The following is a 15,506-nucleotide window of genomic DNA, read 5'->3' as shown; positions in this document are numbered from 1 at the left end:
TGTAGATATTCAAGTGATGGTGATTAATATGCACTGAAGGGTTGGCATGGTGGGAAAACAAGTCCAAGTTATAAACTAACGCTGAATCTTTGACGTTTCCACAAGTATTACTAGTTAAGGCGACTAAAAATTCCTAATGTATAAATTCCGCATCCCTAATCAATGGGTTTAGAGCCAATGAGGTTCCATGCGTTGCATATCTGCGACATTCCCAAGATTCTCGGCTCTCGGTTCTCGCCTGTCGCTTGGAGTGGGTCACATAGGTCCGGCATCCAGGCGAGCCATTTACCTCTTAGTACACTCTAGTGGTGAAAGGTCCCTGTAGGCTATGATAGCGCTTATATCTTTAGTGCAGTCTGTGGAATTGTGCATGGAGTTCATTGATATGATCAATGAGCGGAGATCGCAGCATCCATATGCCATAAAATGCGATCGTTGTTCAGTATATTGCAGTCCTACAGATAAATGCCTATAGAAATCACGTCAAGATAACAGATTTCAGCTTCAAGACCTGCGCCTCGGTCTCATTCGCATGCGTTGAACCTTGACTTTCACAACTCACAAGCTTAATGGAGCATCGACAGGAAATTTAAAGAAAACCGAGATGATTTGAAACTAGAGCCAAATTAAAGTTGAGCTACAATGACAGGTCACAGCCTAAACAAAACACCGCTACTCAAAAGGTAACTTGCTTTCCAGCCTCCACACTAAGCATAGGAGATCCAAAGCCATAGGTCAACGCCCCCGCTTCATAAGACTTCCCAGCCTTTCGCATATGTGTAGCCGGCCATTCCTGCTTTCTATGCTCGTAGTAACCCTGGCGCAGATCCCCCTCGCAAGCCCGATTGTAAGTTGCATAGATCGCCTTGCGGTCTGAGCTACTCTTGTTAGCACCACTGCGATGCGCCAGGTAAGAAGTGAAGATTAGTAGCTCGCCTTGCTAGAGATCAGTGATGGTAATTTCGATGCGAAACATGGGTCACTAACCTGCTTCTAGTTCAACAGGCGTCCAAGTGTGAGAGTCAACCCAAGTCGACTCAATGCAGTTGGTAGCCATGTTAATAGGAACATCCATCTCATGGCTTCCATCAACAACTTCAAGTCCTCCATTGCGAATATTGGAAGGATCCACACTCAGTAGAATTGTCAAGTGCTTGACATCTTTGATGTGCGTGTAGGCAACAGCATCAATGTGCGGTGCGAATCCGCCTGTCAACTGTCAGTTCCAGGCAATGATGGGCATATGTCAATAGGCATGCTGCTTACCGCTTCCAGCGAGTTTGTAATTAATCTTCTCCTTGAACAAAAGCATAGGCTCTTCCGCAAGATCATTCAGAAGACCAAGCAACTTTGGGCTTCGGAGCAGATTGCTGAAACCCTTGTGACAATCGGCAAAGTTCTCAGTTCGGCAGAGAACAGTTTGGCCTTTGTCATTAACCTCCTATTCGACAATTAATTGCTTCATCTCAAATAAACGCGACTTGGGTCATCTCAAACCTCGTAGGGCATGAATTCTGAATCTTCAGTTGGTTTCCAGTTTCGGACTTCTTCGGCCCATGATTGGAGGTCTTTGACTTGCTCAGGCTGCAGTAAGTCGCGGACAATCAAGTAGCCGTTCTTCTTGAAAAAGGAGATTTGATCATCAGTGACCACCATCTTGAAAGGTTGTGCGTGATGAATATATGCGAAAAGTCTGAGTGGGAATAACAAAGTCTTGATTTCTCAGCTGTATGCAGCGAATTGATCGATTTGGCCAAGTATTGTTTATACTTATATTTCTTATAGACTTTTTAAACCTTCTGGTCCCCAACTCACACTGAAATATATGTCTCGTGAGCTCCACGCTCATTCTCATTTGCTATCAGCCTTGTGTTGCTCGCTACTCGGCTCGAGATAAGATATCGAGCTCTGTCGGCTATCGCTCACTAGCCACATTAGTCCCACGCTACGGGCACTTTTGCTCCAGCAATAAGACTGGGCAATCGCAGCATGTATGGAGGGTAAATGGCAAAATGCAACTGTAGTATGCCGAGTAACCGAGACTAGTACTGTTTTATGGCTGCATTCGACTTGATACAGTAGTATGGCCCACTTCAGATCAGACCTACAGGACCTAAGCTACAACCAAGGCCCATCAAGCGGGAATTAGGAAGGTTTTGCTGGAAGAAAACATGGAGATCCATATGAGTGTCGTCGGTAAGGCTTTTTCGGGGTATCAAGACCATCAAACCCAACCAAACTCAAGGATATTGCGCACGTGCACACAATGAGCTATCGGCTGTTCAAAATGATAAAGAATTTCGGGACAATATCCAATAATGTTCCATAGTAAGAGCACGCAGGAGTCTCTCTTTTGGCTTTGTTGTAATTCCAACTACGCTGGAATTGAGTGAAGAAGGGTGTTGCAATCGAGGACATCCTTGAACACAAGTTGGAGGCGCTGTCTTTTCATGTATATAAGTTGAAGACCTCTCGAGCATATTCTAAGATAGAGGCTTCCAATTAAGATCCTTTTAATACTATCAACTACAAGATCAGTATCATGGATAACAAAGTCTCTCACGACACGCCTGCTCCAAAGAGCCAACAAGACGATGAATTCTTCAAAAACGACACCGTCATCAATACCACAGACGTCGCAATCACTACCAAGTCTCGTATGTCAGCCATCACAACGGTACTGACAAGCGGACTAGCTCTATTCTCTGATGGATACAACGCGCAGATCATCGGATACATGAATCCTGTCTTTGCCAAATTATACCCAGATAGCTTCTCCAGCTCCATCAAGACTCGACTCTCCAATGCATTCCTCATCGGCGAGGTCCTCGGTATGCTCTTCTTTGGCTACGCCATTGATAGACTTGGCAGACGGACTGGTATTGTGTTTGCTACCTTGTTCCTGGTGCTGGGTATTATACTCGCGACTGCGGCGCATGGCAAGACTGAGCTGGGCATGTTTTGGATGATGATTGTTGGAAGAGGTGTCGCAGGATTTGGTGCTGGTGGTAAGGACCGAAAAGGGACTTGATTTGAGATAAAGATCTAATTGATGGCCTCGATAGGAGAATACCCGACTTGCGGTACAGGCAGTACCGAAGCCTCTGACGAAACTTCCTTTGTTAGACGCCGACGCGGACTCTTAGTCGCTGCTGCAACAGACTTTTCCATCGATCTCGGATTCGTTATGGCAGGTGTCGTAGCATTGATAGTCCTCGCAGCGTATCATCAACATGTCGGTGACGGTGTCTGGCGAATAAACTTTGGCATCGGATTTATCCTGCCAGTCACTCTTCTGTTTCTTCGACTTCGTCAGTTTGACTCAACGCAATACAAGAAACATGCGATCAAGTATGACATACCATATCTGCTCGTAATCAAGAGATATTGGAAGCCAATGCTTGGAACATCACTGGCCTGGTTCTTTTACGACTTTGTGGTAAGCACAATGCTATAAATACACAAGCTGAGCCTCGGCCTTTATACTCATGTATGACACAGACATATCCATTCGGAATCTTTAGTTCGACAATTATTGCTACGCTGAATCCCGACGACACCCTTCAACAGAATATTGGATTTGGTACTGTTGTTAACTGCTTTTACCTCCCTGGCTGCGTTGTTGGAGGACTACTCATGGACCGCATTGGTCGCAGACAAACCATGACTTTGGGCTTTTTTGGATGGACGATCTTAGGCTTTATTATCGGTGGTGCGCTTTCCCCGATCCAGTCCGTGTTCCCTTTGTTCATCGTGCTGTATGGCATCTTCAACGCACTCGGAGAGATGGGTCCTGGTGTAAGTCCTAACCACTGACAGTACAGCTACCTGGAGACATGCTAACTATGAAACAGGTCGCCACGTTTCTTTGTGCTGCAGAGTCTTTCCCAACACCTCTCCGAGGCCACTTCTTAGGCTTTGCGGCAGCAATGGGCAAGGCGGGAGCGGCGATTGGAACACAGGCATTTACACCTATCCAAGACTCTTTCTCCGATAAGCAGCGAGGTATTCAAGCGGTGTTTCTCATCGGAGCTGCTTTTGCTGCTGTCGGTGGACTTGTTGCCTGGTTTCTGATCCCAGACAAGGACAAGGAGCTTGAGAGCGAAGACGCACAATTTCGGTTGTACTTGGAGCAGAATGGATACAAGGGATCGTTTGGTGAAGCATTGAAGGACTAGAGTGGTATCGTAATGTTGACAAGCTATCGAGGCAACAGAACAAGGGCTCAATGAAGGGTATGCCAACGTGGAAGTCTTGGATATGATTAGCTCCCGCCCTGTTCAACGATTACAAAGCCAGGGAAAGTACGAATAAAGAGAAAAGCACCACCTAATACAAGCTTACTTTTTTAATTTATTTCTCATTTAATCTATAGAACCAGCCGTGAAGCTGAGAACGTTATTGGTCTTACCGGGGGGAGATTTCAGCGCTATTGAGACGCTATCGGATGCCACGACCATTAACCGTGCTAATGCTCCAATAGTAAGTGTATGCCCCTGAGCCACTTCACAGTAGTGTACTGGATTGAAACTGGTGAATGTCCTCTTTTTCCTCTTGTTGTTGATTCTCCTTTGGTTCATTCGTTTTCACAAACCCACCACGCTCGTTTCCCTTTTCCTTACCTGCATTTTTAGAAGTCTGCCAAAATGGTTTCAAACAAGCTAATTGTGACCTTTGCAAACCTGGCCTTGTTGGTTTCTGTTAATGCTGGCCCTTGCAAGCCCCAGAGCATCGTGACATCTGCCACTGAAATTGCCTCTGCCACAGTTGAATCCGACACTACTACTGCCCTTTCCACTACCATCGAGACCAGTACTGCGATCAGTGAGACCGAGACGGCAACCGAGTCAGAGACAACTACCACATTGACTGAGGATGGAACAACTCTGAGCACGTCTGCGACCGAGGCATCAACGACCATCGCCATCAGCGGGAGTACGACAGTCGTCAGTAGCATCGACACTACATTAGTCACCAGCAGCAAGGCTACTACAGTACCAACCACCACTGAAGGCACGACGACTGTCGCCGAGACTGCAACCACTACAACCGCTGAGGCAGAGCCAACAGAACTTCTCATCAACGGGAACTTCGATCTCGGAACAGTAGATCCCTGGCTATCGAGAAACGATGCCATTCAACTTGGCTCCTCGTCCCCCTACGAAGGTCCAGCCTACGCAGTCCTCCAGTTCGGGATCTCCGATGGCGAGTCGTACAACAATGGAGTCTACCAAAAGATCGACAAGTCTCTTCTCAAGACAGGCGTTTATCGTCTCTCTGCTCAGCTCCGAGTCAACTTTGCGACCAATATCCAGTTCGGCGATGGGTGCAATGCAATGGCAGTCGGCTGTTACTATGGAGACCCTAATAACATAGTTCCTGTCCAAGGTGGCTCGGTGACAGTCAGCGCCGACGCTGCTGCCGGGCAATGGACTCCTCTGGATACTACTTGTTCAATTACGGAGGATAAGCTTACCCAGTATGGCTATCTTAGTGTTTCTATTGGATTTAGCTGCGCCAACGCTGAGGCCAATGTCGATGCGGTGACGTTCGAGGAAGTTGTTTAGTGGTACTCATTGATCGGTTTGTAACGCTTATAATACCCCAAGATATACCAAGCCGACGCGTTAAAGAAACCCAATTGACTATTTTATTACCCCATAGCGCTTCCATGACTCCATACGTACCACCCAATCCTCAGGTAGAGGTTCATCTGTGTTCTCGTCTATTGGTGAGTCCAGTTCTTCTGGATCACCTTTTGGTTTCATCATGAGTATTGCCATCATTCTATACTCATCGATCTTTGATGCCCATACTCGCATTTCAGACTCGACTGGAAACACAAGTGAGAATTTTGATTTGTTGCTATTGTCCGCGCCCCATTGGACCTCGCATATATGTGTATCTACTTGCATTAGTGAATGGGATGAACCTGAAAGAGGGCGAAGACATACCATGCAGAGGAGTCGGGGTGACAGAGAGAAACTGCCTCAGGTACAATCGCCCTTTCAGTAGCAGCTTTGTTTGTTTCATTTCGGATAAGGATTTCGACCTATAAAACGGCCGGCCTCCTATAGGTAACCCGAGAGATTCTTTGCAAAGGAGGAGCATATCCTGGAAGAGGTAGCCGTGGTACTATCATGCACGCGTCAGTCTAGTCTAGTAGCGAAACACATTCTAATGCCGGTTACCAGTGTGCTCTTGGAATCCTTTATCACATAAAGTGTCTTGGAGAGAATCAACTCGCCGAGGCCATCTGGGTCGATGCATTTCCAGTCTTGCACTCTTTGTTTAAGGACTTCGATAAGCGCCTTAGTATCCTTAGAATTATCCTCTTCCTGTAGTCGAACTATAATGTTAGATATGGATGATAGGGCGCTGTCGTTGTCTTGTTTTTGCGCTTGTGAGATAACTGGCTGGCTTTTCAAGTACTTTACCCATGCTGTTAGTAACAAAGCATCAGGAATCAGATATAAATTTGTCCATACCTCGGCAAACTGAAAGAGGGCAGAAACACGTTTAGCTCTTGTGGGCAGAATATCGAGACATCTTGCCAGCAGTGTTCTTATCCTATCCTTATCTCTGAAATGTCCTTCTTTCAGCCAAAGTTGTATTCTGGTTCTGGCAGTCCCTTCGGCGGCATATGACACAGCTTCCACCTCGATATTCCTGAGGAGATAATCGAATAATGGAGCCCACTCATGCTCTGCCGAGGAACCGAGAATAAACCTTTCCATGGTAATGAGGAAGATAATTTGAAAATCTACAAGCTCTCTGATGTCCTGAAATATTGACTTCATATCCATCTCCAGTTGATCCTTGATCTCAAGGAGTTCGTTGAGATTTTGAACGAACTGACGTTGGTTGGTCAGAAAGCTTCGAAGCTCCGGAGAAAGGGCGTTGACCCGTGCTTTGACTAATGATAAGTCGTTTATAGGGGGACCGATGATCACACGGCCCTTAGTAATACTCGAAACGAGTGAGATAACCTGGATTACCGTTAGTATTCGAGTCGCTCTTCAATATTTTATCGCACATCTTACTCTTAGAATCCCGTGGTAGCCGCCCCCCATTAGGTCCTCAACTGTGATCAAATTGCCTGTCTCTACGTTGAGAATATCGTGGCAGTACTGAGCAAACCATAGTATTATTTCCTTCCTGTTAGAGATGGTGAGGTCCTCAGGTTGACCGATATCCAGGTTGACATTCATGTCTAAACCCCGAACAAGGGTTACCAGTGGCGTGATTTGCTCAAAGACATGCCAGACACGGAGGAAATCGTCAGGTGCGTAACGTGACATGTCAAAATACTTCTGCATTCCCGGTATCGTAAGTAGCTTGAGCCTTAGCTCGAGGCATTCCATCAGCAAAGGCTGGTCTGTAACTGGCCCAGGCGACTCAGAAGTGGGAGCAGCTTCATCTCCAAAATCATAGTGCTCAGCATTGGTGATGTCATCCTGATACACAGGCAATGCGATGACAGACATGATAGAGATGTCTCCTAGACTCAGGCCTGAGAAGACAGACCAGTTTTGTGATCTTGCAACTGAGCTTCGGAATGAATAGTCCATGGTTTCTCTCACTGCACGGCGATATACGCGTGATGACTCAAGGTCGTCTTCAAAGTCAAACTTGGATATAGCAAGGCTGTTATCGGTGCTGATGGATGTAGCTGGTGATTCCGCAGTTGGTTGCTGACTTGTGTTTTGAGATGGAGATGCACTCAGTGAGAGAATGCTCATGCGCCTTGAAATAACTGTCTGAGCATCCAAAACGTCCTCAATATTCATCAGCCGACGTGATAGGTCGTCGTCGCTGTCTAGAAGAACTTTGACATTATTGGAGAGCTGCTCCTGATGTTCTTTTGCGGTTTCAGCGGCGTCACTGAGAATGAGTCAGATATCGAACCAGTAATCGCATGATACACGCACCTTTGCAGAATCATCAAGACAAGTGTCATTGAGCTTTTGAAACTTTGCAGTCTATTGAGAAGAGTAACAAACGTACTCTCCTTCCATGCCCACTGCAAACGACCTCTAAGCGGCACCTTTTCCGCGCCATCTTTCGCCCGCAATGACTGAAGTTCCTTATGCAACTCCGAGTAAAGAAGCACCCCATCTGTGAGGATCGCCACGACCTGGTTCACCCCAATGAGCGCGGCATGCTGAGCCTTGACAGATCCGAGATTCTTTGTCAGGCTCTGAAGCCCCATCAGTATGACCTGGGTGCTCTGGACTTCCGAGTAGACGTGCGCCGCGACCTGCGGGGTCTCTTTCGCTGCTGAGACATATGGGCTGAGGAATTTGACGGCCTCTACCGTGATTGAGATTAGTCCTGCGATCGAAGCGGCGACACTCAGAGGATCAGACATCGTGGCGATGAAAAGGTTGAGGTTGGAAGTCGTGAGAGGGAGCCCGAAACAACATTATTGATTATTGAGGCTGTGTTGAAAATGCCAAGCCCTGCAGGGTTATGTAATCAACGGCTGACGTTTCGATGATTTTATTAGTTGAAAGAAAACAGATATCGGTAGTACCTTCAGTATTTGGAAATTCGCCTTGGGAAACATCTCAATGAATTTATAGAAGTTTTAATTGCAAGTTGACCTTGAACATGATCATTGGCTGTCTCTGTTACCATACTTGACGCCGCCTGGGGCTTGGCTCGGAATTAAACGAGGATCTGCAGGGATTATATCCTGCAATAGGTACTGATCCAGGGAGCCTCTCCCAAGCATTGTCAGGCTGATCTTGTGCCAACAAATACTTACTGGGGCTATCATATACATGGAAATGACATATTTTCGTTAATATAAGCAGTCGCGTAGCCTTTTCAGCAAAGACACAAGATAAACCTGGCATGCGCGTGGGCTTGACCGCTAAGATGTACATTGCAAGTATTCACCTCAGACGTCAATTATCGTAGCAGTGCCATGGAACAAGAAACACCAGTATCGCTTCCGATCATAAACCGGGTACAGTTACAGCGATACACATTCGCTGACGGCCAAAAGGTTGAAATCGAATCCAAGGATGATGTCAAGTACAAATAATAGATTTATCATTACCCTATGTATTCAATCTCTGTCGTTTGCAAACAGGGAGAGTCTTGCTGTCACGTATATAATATAACTTCTATAAGTAGTACTATATAACAACAAGGACCATTTTCAGGACGATCTATAGGCGGAAATTTACATAAGTTCAAGGGCAGCAATTGGTTATTCAGTACGACATCTTTGCATACCATTGCGATATTGGGTTTAGTTAGTGAGAAAATTAATTCTAAGCATGAATTCTCGATAAGCTCGTGCGCCAATCAGAGGACCTGAGCTCGGATATTCGGCAAGTCAGCGGCAGTAGCATGCATGCACCGTCACCAAATTAACGGCTAAAAAGTGCCGAAACCTAGATCTCGTGGCTCGGGAGATCGCTTGTTCTGGAAGGTCGAGATGAGGCTTGATAAGATGGGCTTCTGCACCTAAATCTGTATGACACAGCATGTACCGAAATGAATAATACGGGAGAGCGTAAATTTGAATCTTTACGAGACGGTTGAAGCTTTGGATTAAAGAGAAGTATGTTTGTCTGCCTTGTGATTCCGTCTGGCCAATGTAAGCAAGACACTGTCTTGTTTCACAAGCCCAGGATGACCTAGAGATCGACAGTACCCACTGCCCACTGTCGCCTGACTCCCACGCTGTATTGGCTAATCCTACCTCCGGATCATCAGGAACCTTTGGCATTACAAAAGATCTCCCCCTTTAATCAGGAAGGTGGCATTAATCTTTCACAGCGATAAGACAATTTGTCAACTTTACTGGTATAACATACGGCTATAGTAAAGTGTATGGAATGCGGACTGTCCGGGGATATAGTAGCGCCCGATCGAGACCGCCTAGATCTATATAATATGTAGTTTCATCCTCCCGTCTTGGCAGTCTTTGTCTTGTACAACCACGGTTCTTCCATCCAACTTCGATATCCTCAATCACCATGAAGACAGCTTTGTTGAGTGTCCTCACGGCGCTTGCCCTTGTCGGCCAAGGCAGCTGCACACCTGCAGCCAGCCTCGATAAGAGGTACTTGCAAGAAGACGGCGGCATCAAGTACAAGGTCTTCGAGCATGCTGCTACTGGCTCCAAGACCAAGATTGTTTCGAACTCTGGAATTTGCGAGACGACACCTGGTGTTAACCAGCACTCTGGCTATTTCTCCGTCGGCAAGTACCTTGTTCTCATCAATTCCCTTGGCAACTTCTGACTGATAATTTCTTCAGGGGACAATATGAACATGTTCTTCTGGTTCTTTGAGTCACGCAAGGATGCCAAAACAGCTCCACTAGCCCTCTGGCTCAATGGTGGACCCGGCTGCAGTTCCATGATCGGCTTGTTTCAGGAAAATGGGCCCTGTACCTTCAACAACGGAGGGTCCAAGCCTACTCTGAACCCCAACTCATGGAACACCTTTGCCAACATGGTAAATCCAACCCCCTATCCAGAAGTACAATGCACTGACCGTTCAAGCTATATGTTGATCAACCCATCGGCACTGGTTTCAGCTACGGCACTGACGACGCTGTATCGACTCTCGCTGCTGCTCCTCGAGTCTGGAATCTCCTCCAAGCTTTCTACGCTCAGTTTCCTGAGTATGAGAACCGTGACTTTGGTCTTTTTACTGAGTCTTATGGTGGACATTATGGTCCCGAGTTTGCGTTTTACTTTGAGCAGCAGAACGCTGCTATTGATGCTGGAAAGATCAAGGGCGAAAAGATCAACCTCGTAGCCCTTGGTATCAACAACGGCTGGATTGATCCTGGTAAGTTCTCTCACATCTTTGGACTGTATACCAATGCTGAAATGAAAATAGGCAACCAGTATAGAGATTACATCGACTACGCCGCCAACAACACCTACCGAAAGCTCATCACACCAACTCAGTATAGCAAGTACCTCAACACGTATAACCAAAAGTGTGTCCCTGCGTTTGCCAAGTGCCCAGGTCTCACAGGCAACGATGCCGCTTGTGGTAACGCAGACGACGTCTGCAGCTCGGCTATTGAGAGCCCCTTGGAGAGGCTTGCAGACTTTGATGTCTACGACATCCGGGCTTCGAGCAATGACCCTTTCCCCCCAGCGACTTACTCCACCTACCTTACATCTGCGTCAGTGATGAATGCGATTGGTGCGCAGTCTGACTACCAGGAATGTGGTGATGATTCTTATAACAAGTTTATCGCGAGCGGTGATAGTATGTTTCCATTTTAGCTGTATACACCATTGCGACTAACGAGTTCTTTACAGGGGGACGATCGTTCTTACCGACACTTTCGGAAGTCATTGATTCAAAGATTACAGTTCTCATCTGGGCTGGCGATGCTGGTAAGTTGACCTGACTCCCGTGATCTATACCATGTAGATCTAACAATGTCTAGACTGGATCTGCAACTGGATGGGTAACTACAGGGCCCTCAACTCAATTGCCCCGCAATCATTCGTCTCGGCTCCTCTCAAGTCATTCACTGTTGGTGGAAAGAAATACGGAGAATTCAAGACCTCTGGAAACCTGAGCTGGCTGCGAGTTTATGGCGCTGGTCATGAGGTTCCAGCCTACCAGCCCGAGGCTGCGCTGGCGGCGTTCATTGCAACCATGTCCAAGAAGCCTATCTCATCCACATAATTGATGTTCTGGTAGCATTTTATCTCAGATATCATCAATTGAATATTTCACTATAGCCGGGCTCAAAGAAAATGGTAGCCCGTGGTCGAGAACTGTTTTCTTCATGCTGCAGAATATGCGCTATGGACAAAACCTATGACGCCCGTATGAGACCCCATTCAAGCCCTGCTTTCAAAGCGGCCTGTCGCATCTTTAGTTGTTCTTCCCTGGTCGGAGCAACTGTTTCCACTCCTCGCCTCTCTCTGGACTCCTTGGTCTCACATAAAACTGGCCCTTCGCGCGCGTCATGCGAAATCGTATAGGAGCGAACCTCTGCATTAGCCCAATCCGTACCTATTGATGTTAGTACCTAGACAGCTAAGTCTGATTGGCAACAACATACCATTAGGGTTAACAGAGTTCACCCAGTCATCGGTCAGAAAATGCAGAAAGCATCCATGAGTAACAACCACGATTTCTTCCTCAGGTCTTTCGCTCAACCATTGCCGTGCTGCCTGAGCCCTCTCTAAAATACTTCCCACGACTGGAGCCCATTTACCCTCCTAACACATAATTAATTCGGCCCCAGTGATCAGACTTGACGTGAGGTTGAATTACATACCTTGATTTGCCAGCCCGGCTCAACGAGAATGAAGTCTACCGGTTGTTGTTGGAATTCTGCCTTGATCACAGAGAGATCACTGCCAGTGTCGCAGTTCATATCGCTGACTTCCTGTACTTCTGGTAAGGCCACAATCTGTAACCCGCGCTTCAGTTGTGACGAGAACGCCAACAGGGTCGTTTGGAGAGTACGTCGTAGTGGCGATGACACGATCAATTGGACATTGGCGAGTTCTGGGCACTTAGAGATCAGGCCTCTAGCTTGCTCTTCTCCCAGAGGTGTCAGATCGGTGTCAGGCAGAACATTGTCTGCTTCGCAGAGGTTGTGAACGGCTTGGCCGTGACGCACGAGATGAATAATTTGTGGCATATTGTATTATCTGCCTCAAGGTAGCGAAAAGGTCTTAACTGGGATTTGGATGCTGTTTGCGCTTCATCTTCAGTGCACTGGTCTCTTTATACAAGGCAGCACAATAAGCTTCAGAAGTGGGGGCTGTGTCGTTGGCATTGACCAACAGCGTCCGCGGGTCCCGTTTGTACAGACTAACCATGGAACCCTGCCTCGGACTCGGATTCAGCCTGCAAGGAATACTTTAATTGCGCGTTCTCTATTTTCATGCTGGGAATTTTTGCTTCCTCTGATACGTCATTGTTTCGAACCTACTGGTAGCACAATGACGGCTCTCTCGGCAATGTTGATTGAATTCCAGCCCATAACAAGGCTCTGGACGCCAACTACCTATATGTTGCACTTCGCAGGTGGATATTGATCATTGTCTGGTTATAGTATAAGATATGGATATTTTCAATCCATACAAGTACGTGTCGGCACAGCTGGTTTCATAAGTATTATTTTCTACGTTGTCTTTGAAAACGCCAAATCACCATTCATCATTCTTTGAAACAGTATGGCAACCAATTCCTCCGATGAAATCCCTCGCAGCAGTTTCATTATCCACAATCTTGAGGTTGCTGCCCGCACGCTCAGCAGTCTTCATTTCCAAAACACCCACCGGGTCTATAACAACAACAGTCCTCCCATCAAGCAGCAATCGAGTAATATCCGCCTGAATAATCTTCTGCGCCACTGCATTGAACGAAAACACATCACGGAACGAGAACACCACAGCGCACACAAAGCGGCTTCTGCCAGCCCCGGGATCCTTGGGGTTTGGATCACCGAGTTCTCGTGTGATGGCGCGGGTCAATCGCTCTGAACCTCCGAAGCGCACGACACCGCGTAGACTGAATATGATGACTTCTTTGTTGCAGTTTGTGTGGTGTGGCTCGTTGTCGCCTGGGAGGATGGTCGCGACGGATACACGGACTGTCGCTTGGGCGATCTGGCTGACGTCCATCATGTGAAGTCCCATGTCGCTGGATAACTGCTCGCAGATGGCGACACCGCGTACACTATTGCCCCGTGAATCAAGCTTGGGTGAAAACACAGCAATACCCATCTGACCAGGCAGAGCACCGATAATCCCACCAGCAACTCCACTCTTGGCGGGGATCCCAATTCGCGATACCCAGTCGCCTGCAGCATCGTACATGCCACAAGTCGTCATGACAGAGAGGATCTGCCGCACGCTGTCTTGGGGAATGATCTTCTCTCCCGTCGCAGGGTGACAGCCCGCGTTGCAGAGAGTAGCAGCCATAGTCGCCAAGTCTCGAACATTGACGTTAATAGCGCATTGACGGATATATCCCTGCACGATCTGCTGTGCATCGCCGGTGATGATACCAGCTGCTTTAAGCATGTAACCAATTCCCATGTTTCGATTGGCGTCTCTCAGCTCAGCCTCATAAACTTCTTCGCAAACACGCAATTGACGACCTGCTAGCTTCGACATGGCTTTGAGGATGCGGTCTGATCTTTGCTCTGCTGTCCAGTCTGGTCCCCCGATGAGAGAGTGTGCTGTGATGGCTCCGGCATTGATCATGGGATTCATGGGTCTGTTGCTCCCTCGCTCCAAAGACAAACTGTTGAACGCGTCTCCCGAGGGTTCCACGCCAATCTTCTCCAGCACCTTATCCAACCCCGCATCCTCAATCGCCAACGCGTACACAAACGCCTTTGAAATAGATTGCATAGAAAACTCAATCTCGTCATCGCCAGCAGAGTAAATCTGGCCATCCACCATCGCCAGCGCCACAGCTATCTTTGACGTGTCCGCCTTGGCCAGCGTCTCGATGTAACTGGCGGGCTTGCCATCTTCTATGGGCCGCGCATTCTCCAGCACCCGGTTGAGATAGTCGGGAATGGGGGACTTCATCGGACGGAACGGTATGGGCTTGAGCTGCTTTGATGGAGGAGGAGAAAAATTAGTTCTCACCGCTGAAGGCATTATGCGTCACGGGTGATGTCGTAAGCCAAGCTATTTGAATCAAGCTGGACGAAAACGGTGTGTCCAATCACAATGGAGCTTCTGTAGTGAAACCTTTTTGGGAGACTAGTCGAAATCGAGAATGTATCGTAGGGTAGGATAGAAGATCGAAGAAAGAATGACTATAAATATTGTATCTGTAGGAAAAAGAAGAATAGTTATATAGACTAGGAAGAGAAATTGGCAATTGGTAAATTTTCATCACATGAGTTCAGACTTTTCACCCACAAAGGTATACCGTATGTAAAATTTACATAACGATAACTATACCAGTCCCTCGCGCAATGTGGTCCGTCGTAGCCGTGACCAACACGACACGCACTAAAGTGTATTACCATTTTACATAATAGGTGATTCTCGGTAAGGCGAGAATGAAACTCTCCATCGGTGAGAATCGGTGAGCGCCTGCATGGAAAAAGGGTGAGTGCGGGGAGACGCGTTTCTCATTCGTTGGTTTTGGTGTCAAAAAAAACATGACTGCCGATGACGGGATCACGGGTATTTTTGGGAGGGTATGCTTGTATTTTTTAGTCTGGAGTGATCCTGTGCGCGCTAGTATCGAGGGCGCCATTCCGTCTTGGGGCTGTAAGACATCGCTAAACCTCTTTGGAGAGATGATTTCATTATCGATAAGTCTGGAGTCACCTTAGCTCAATAAACTTTCACAGTGAGAGCATAGCGTCTTCGGAGTACACGACAGCTGGCTCACTAAGCTGTTAATCTCATCGTACCCTCCCTTAAAGAAAAAGTCAGATCAGATTTTACTCTGCGGGGTAAAGCAGCTGGCCAATGCTTCTGCAAGAGTCTAGAACCCTACTGAGCAAAAACGTCAGCAAAACAA

The 15,506-nt window shown here is 47.2% G+C and overlaps 7 protein-coding genes across 8 annotated transcripts; 3 read left to right on the top strand and 4 right to left on the bottom strand.

The window, feature by feature from the left end:
• Positions 1-676: 676 nt before the first annotated feature.
• Positions 677-1,656, bottom strand: FOXG_04606 (uncharacterized protein; the record flags this gene model as incomplete). The annotated part of the gene is made up of 4 exons (XM_018382635.1): positions 677-936; positions 988-1,209; positions 1,267-1,441; positions 1,498-1,656. The coding sequence occupies 4 exons, from the start codon at positions 1,654-1,656 to the stop codon at positions 677-679; spliced, it is 816 nt and encodes a 271-aa protein (XP_018239383.1).
• An 886-nt stretch (positions 1,657-2,542) lies between these two features.
• Positions 2,543-4,178, top strand: FOXG_04605 (uncharacterized protein; the record flags this gene model as incomplete). The annotated part of the gene is made up of 4 exons (XM_018382634.1): positions 2,543-3,008; positions 3,066-3,439; positions 3,502-3,798; positions 3,855-4,178. The coding sequence occupies 4 exons, from the start codon at positions 2,543-2,545 to the stop codon at positions 4,176-4,178; spliced, it is 1,461 nt and encodes a 486-aa protein (XP_018239382.1).
• Positions 4,179-4,646: 468 nt separating this feature from the next.
• On the top strand, positions 4,647-5,567 carry FOXG_04604 (uncharacterized protein; the record flags this gene model as incomplete). The annotated part of the gene is made up of 1 exon (XM_018382633.1): positions 4,647-5,567. One exon carries the CDS (start codon positions 4,647-4,649, stop codon positions 5,565-5,567), a length of 921 nt encoding a protein of 306 aa, XP_018239381.1.
• On the bottom strand, positions 5,453-8,435 carry FOXG_18858 (uncharacterized protein). Of its 2 annotated transcripts, XM_018398997.1 has the most exons (6): positions 7,932-8,435; positions 7,044-7,884; positions 6,489-6,989; positions 6,192-6,431; positions 5,955-6,135; positions 5,453-5,905 (listed from the first exon to the last, which is right to left on the bottom strand). In XM_018398997.1, exons 1-6 carry the CDS (start codon positions 8,369-8,371, stop codon positions 5,646-5,648), a joined length of 2,463 nt encoding a protein of 820 aa, XP_018239379.1. In that variant the 5' UTR covers positions 8,372-8,435; the 3' UTR covers positions 5,453-5,645. The 2 variants fall into 2 exon arrangements, with proteins under 2 accessions (XP_018239379.1, XP_018239380.1); XM_018398998.1 differs by having other exon boundaries at positions 5,955-6,431.
• A 1,440-nt stretch (positions 8,436-9,875) lies between these two features.
• Positions 9,876-12,192, top strand: FOXG_04601 (carboxypeptidase D). The gene is made up of 6 exons (XM_018382632.1): positions 9,876-10,221; positions 10,279-10,478; positions 10,526-10,817; positions 10,869-11,249; positions 11,303-11,380; positions 11,434-12,192. Exons 1-6 carry the CDS (start codon positions 9,996-9,998, stop codon positions 11,676-11,678), a joined length of 1,422 nt encoding a protein of 473 aa, XP_018239378.1. The 5' UTR covers positions 9,876-9,995; the 3' UTR covers positions 11,679-12,192.
• FOXG_04600 (uncharacterized protein) lies at positions 11,763-12,707 on the bottom strand. Its single transcript, XM_018382631.1, has 3 exons — positions 12,280-12,707; positions 12,061-12,220; positions 11,763-12,011 (listed from the first exon to the last, which is right to left on the bottom strand). The coding sequence occupies exons 1-3, from the start codon at positions 12,646-12,648 to the stop codon at positions 11,812-11,814; spliced, it is 729 nt and encodes a 242-aa protein (XP_018239377.1). The 5' UTR covers positions 12,649-12,707; the 3' UTR covers positions 11,763-11,811.
• A 311-nt stretch (positions 12,708-13,018) lies between these two features.
• Positions 13,019-14,805, bottom strand: FOXG_04599 (glutaminase). The gene has a single exon (XM_018382630.1). The coding sequence runs from the start codon at positions 14,624-14,626 to the stop codon at positions 13,160-13,162; it is 1,467 nt and encodes a 488-aa protein (XP_018239376.1). The 5' UTR covers positions 14,627-14,805; the 3' UTR covers positions 13,019-13,159.
• Positions 14,806-15,506: the final 701 nt, after the last annotated feature.

This window comes from Fusarium oxysporum, chromosome 4 (genome assembly GCF_000149955.1).
Source record: "Fusarium oxysporum f. sp. lycopersici 4287 chromosome 4, whole genome shotgun sequence".
NCBI classification, from domain to species: Eukaryota; Fungi; Ascomycota; class Sordariomycetes; order Hypocreales; family Nectriaceae; genus Fusarium; species Fusarium oxysporum.
This window is presented reverse-complemented; position numbering and strand designations above follow the sequence as displayed.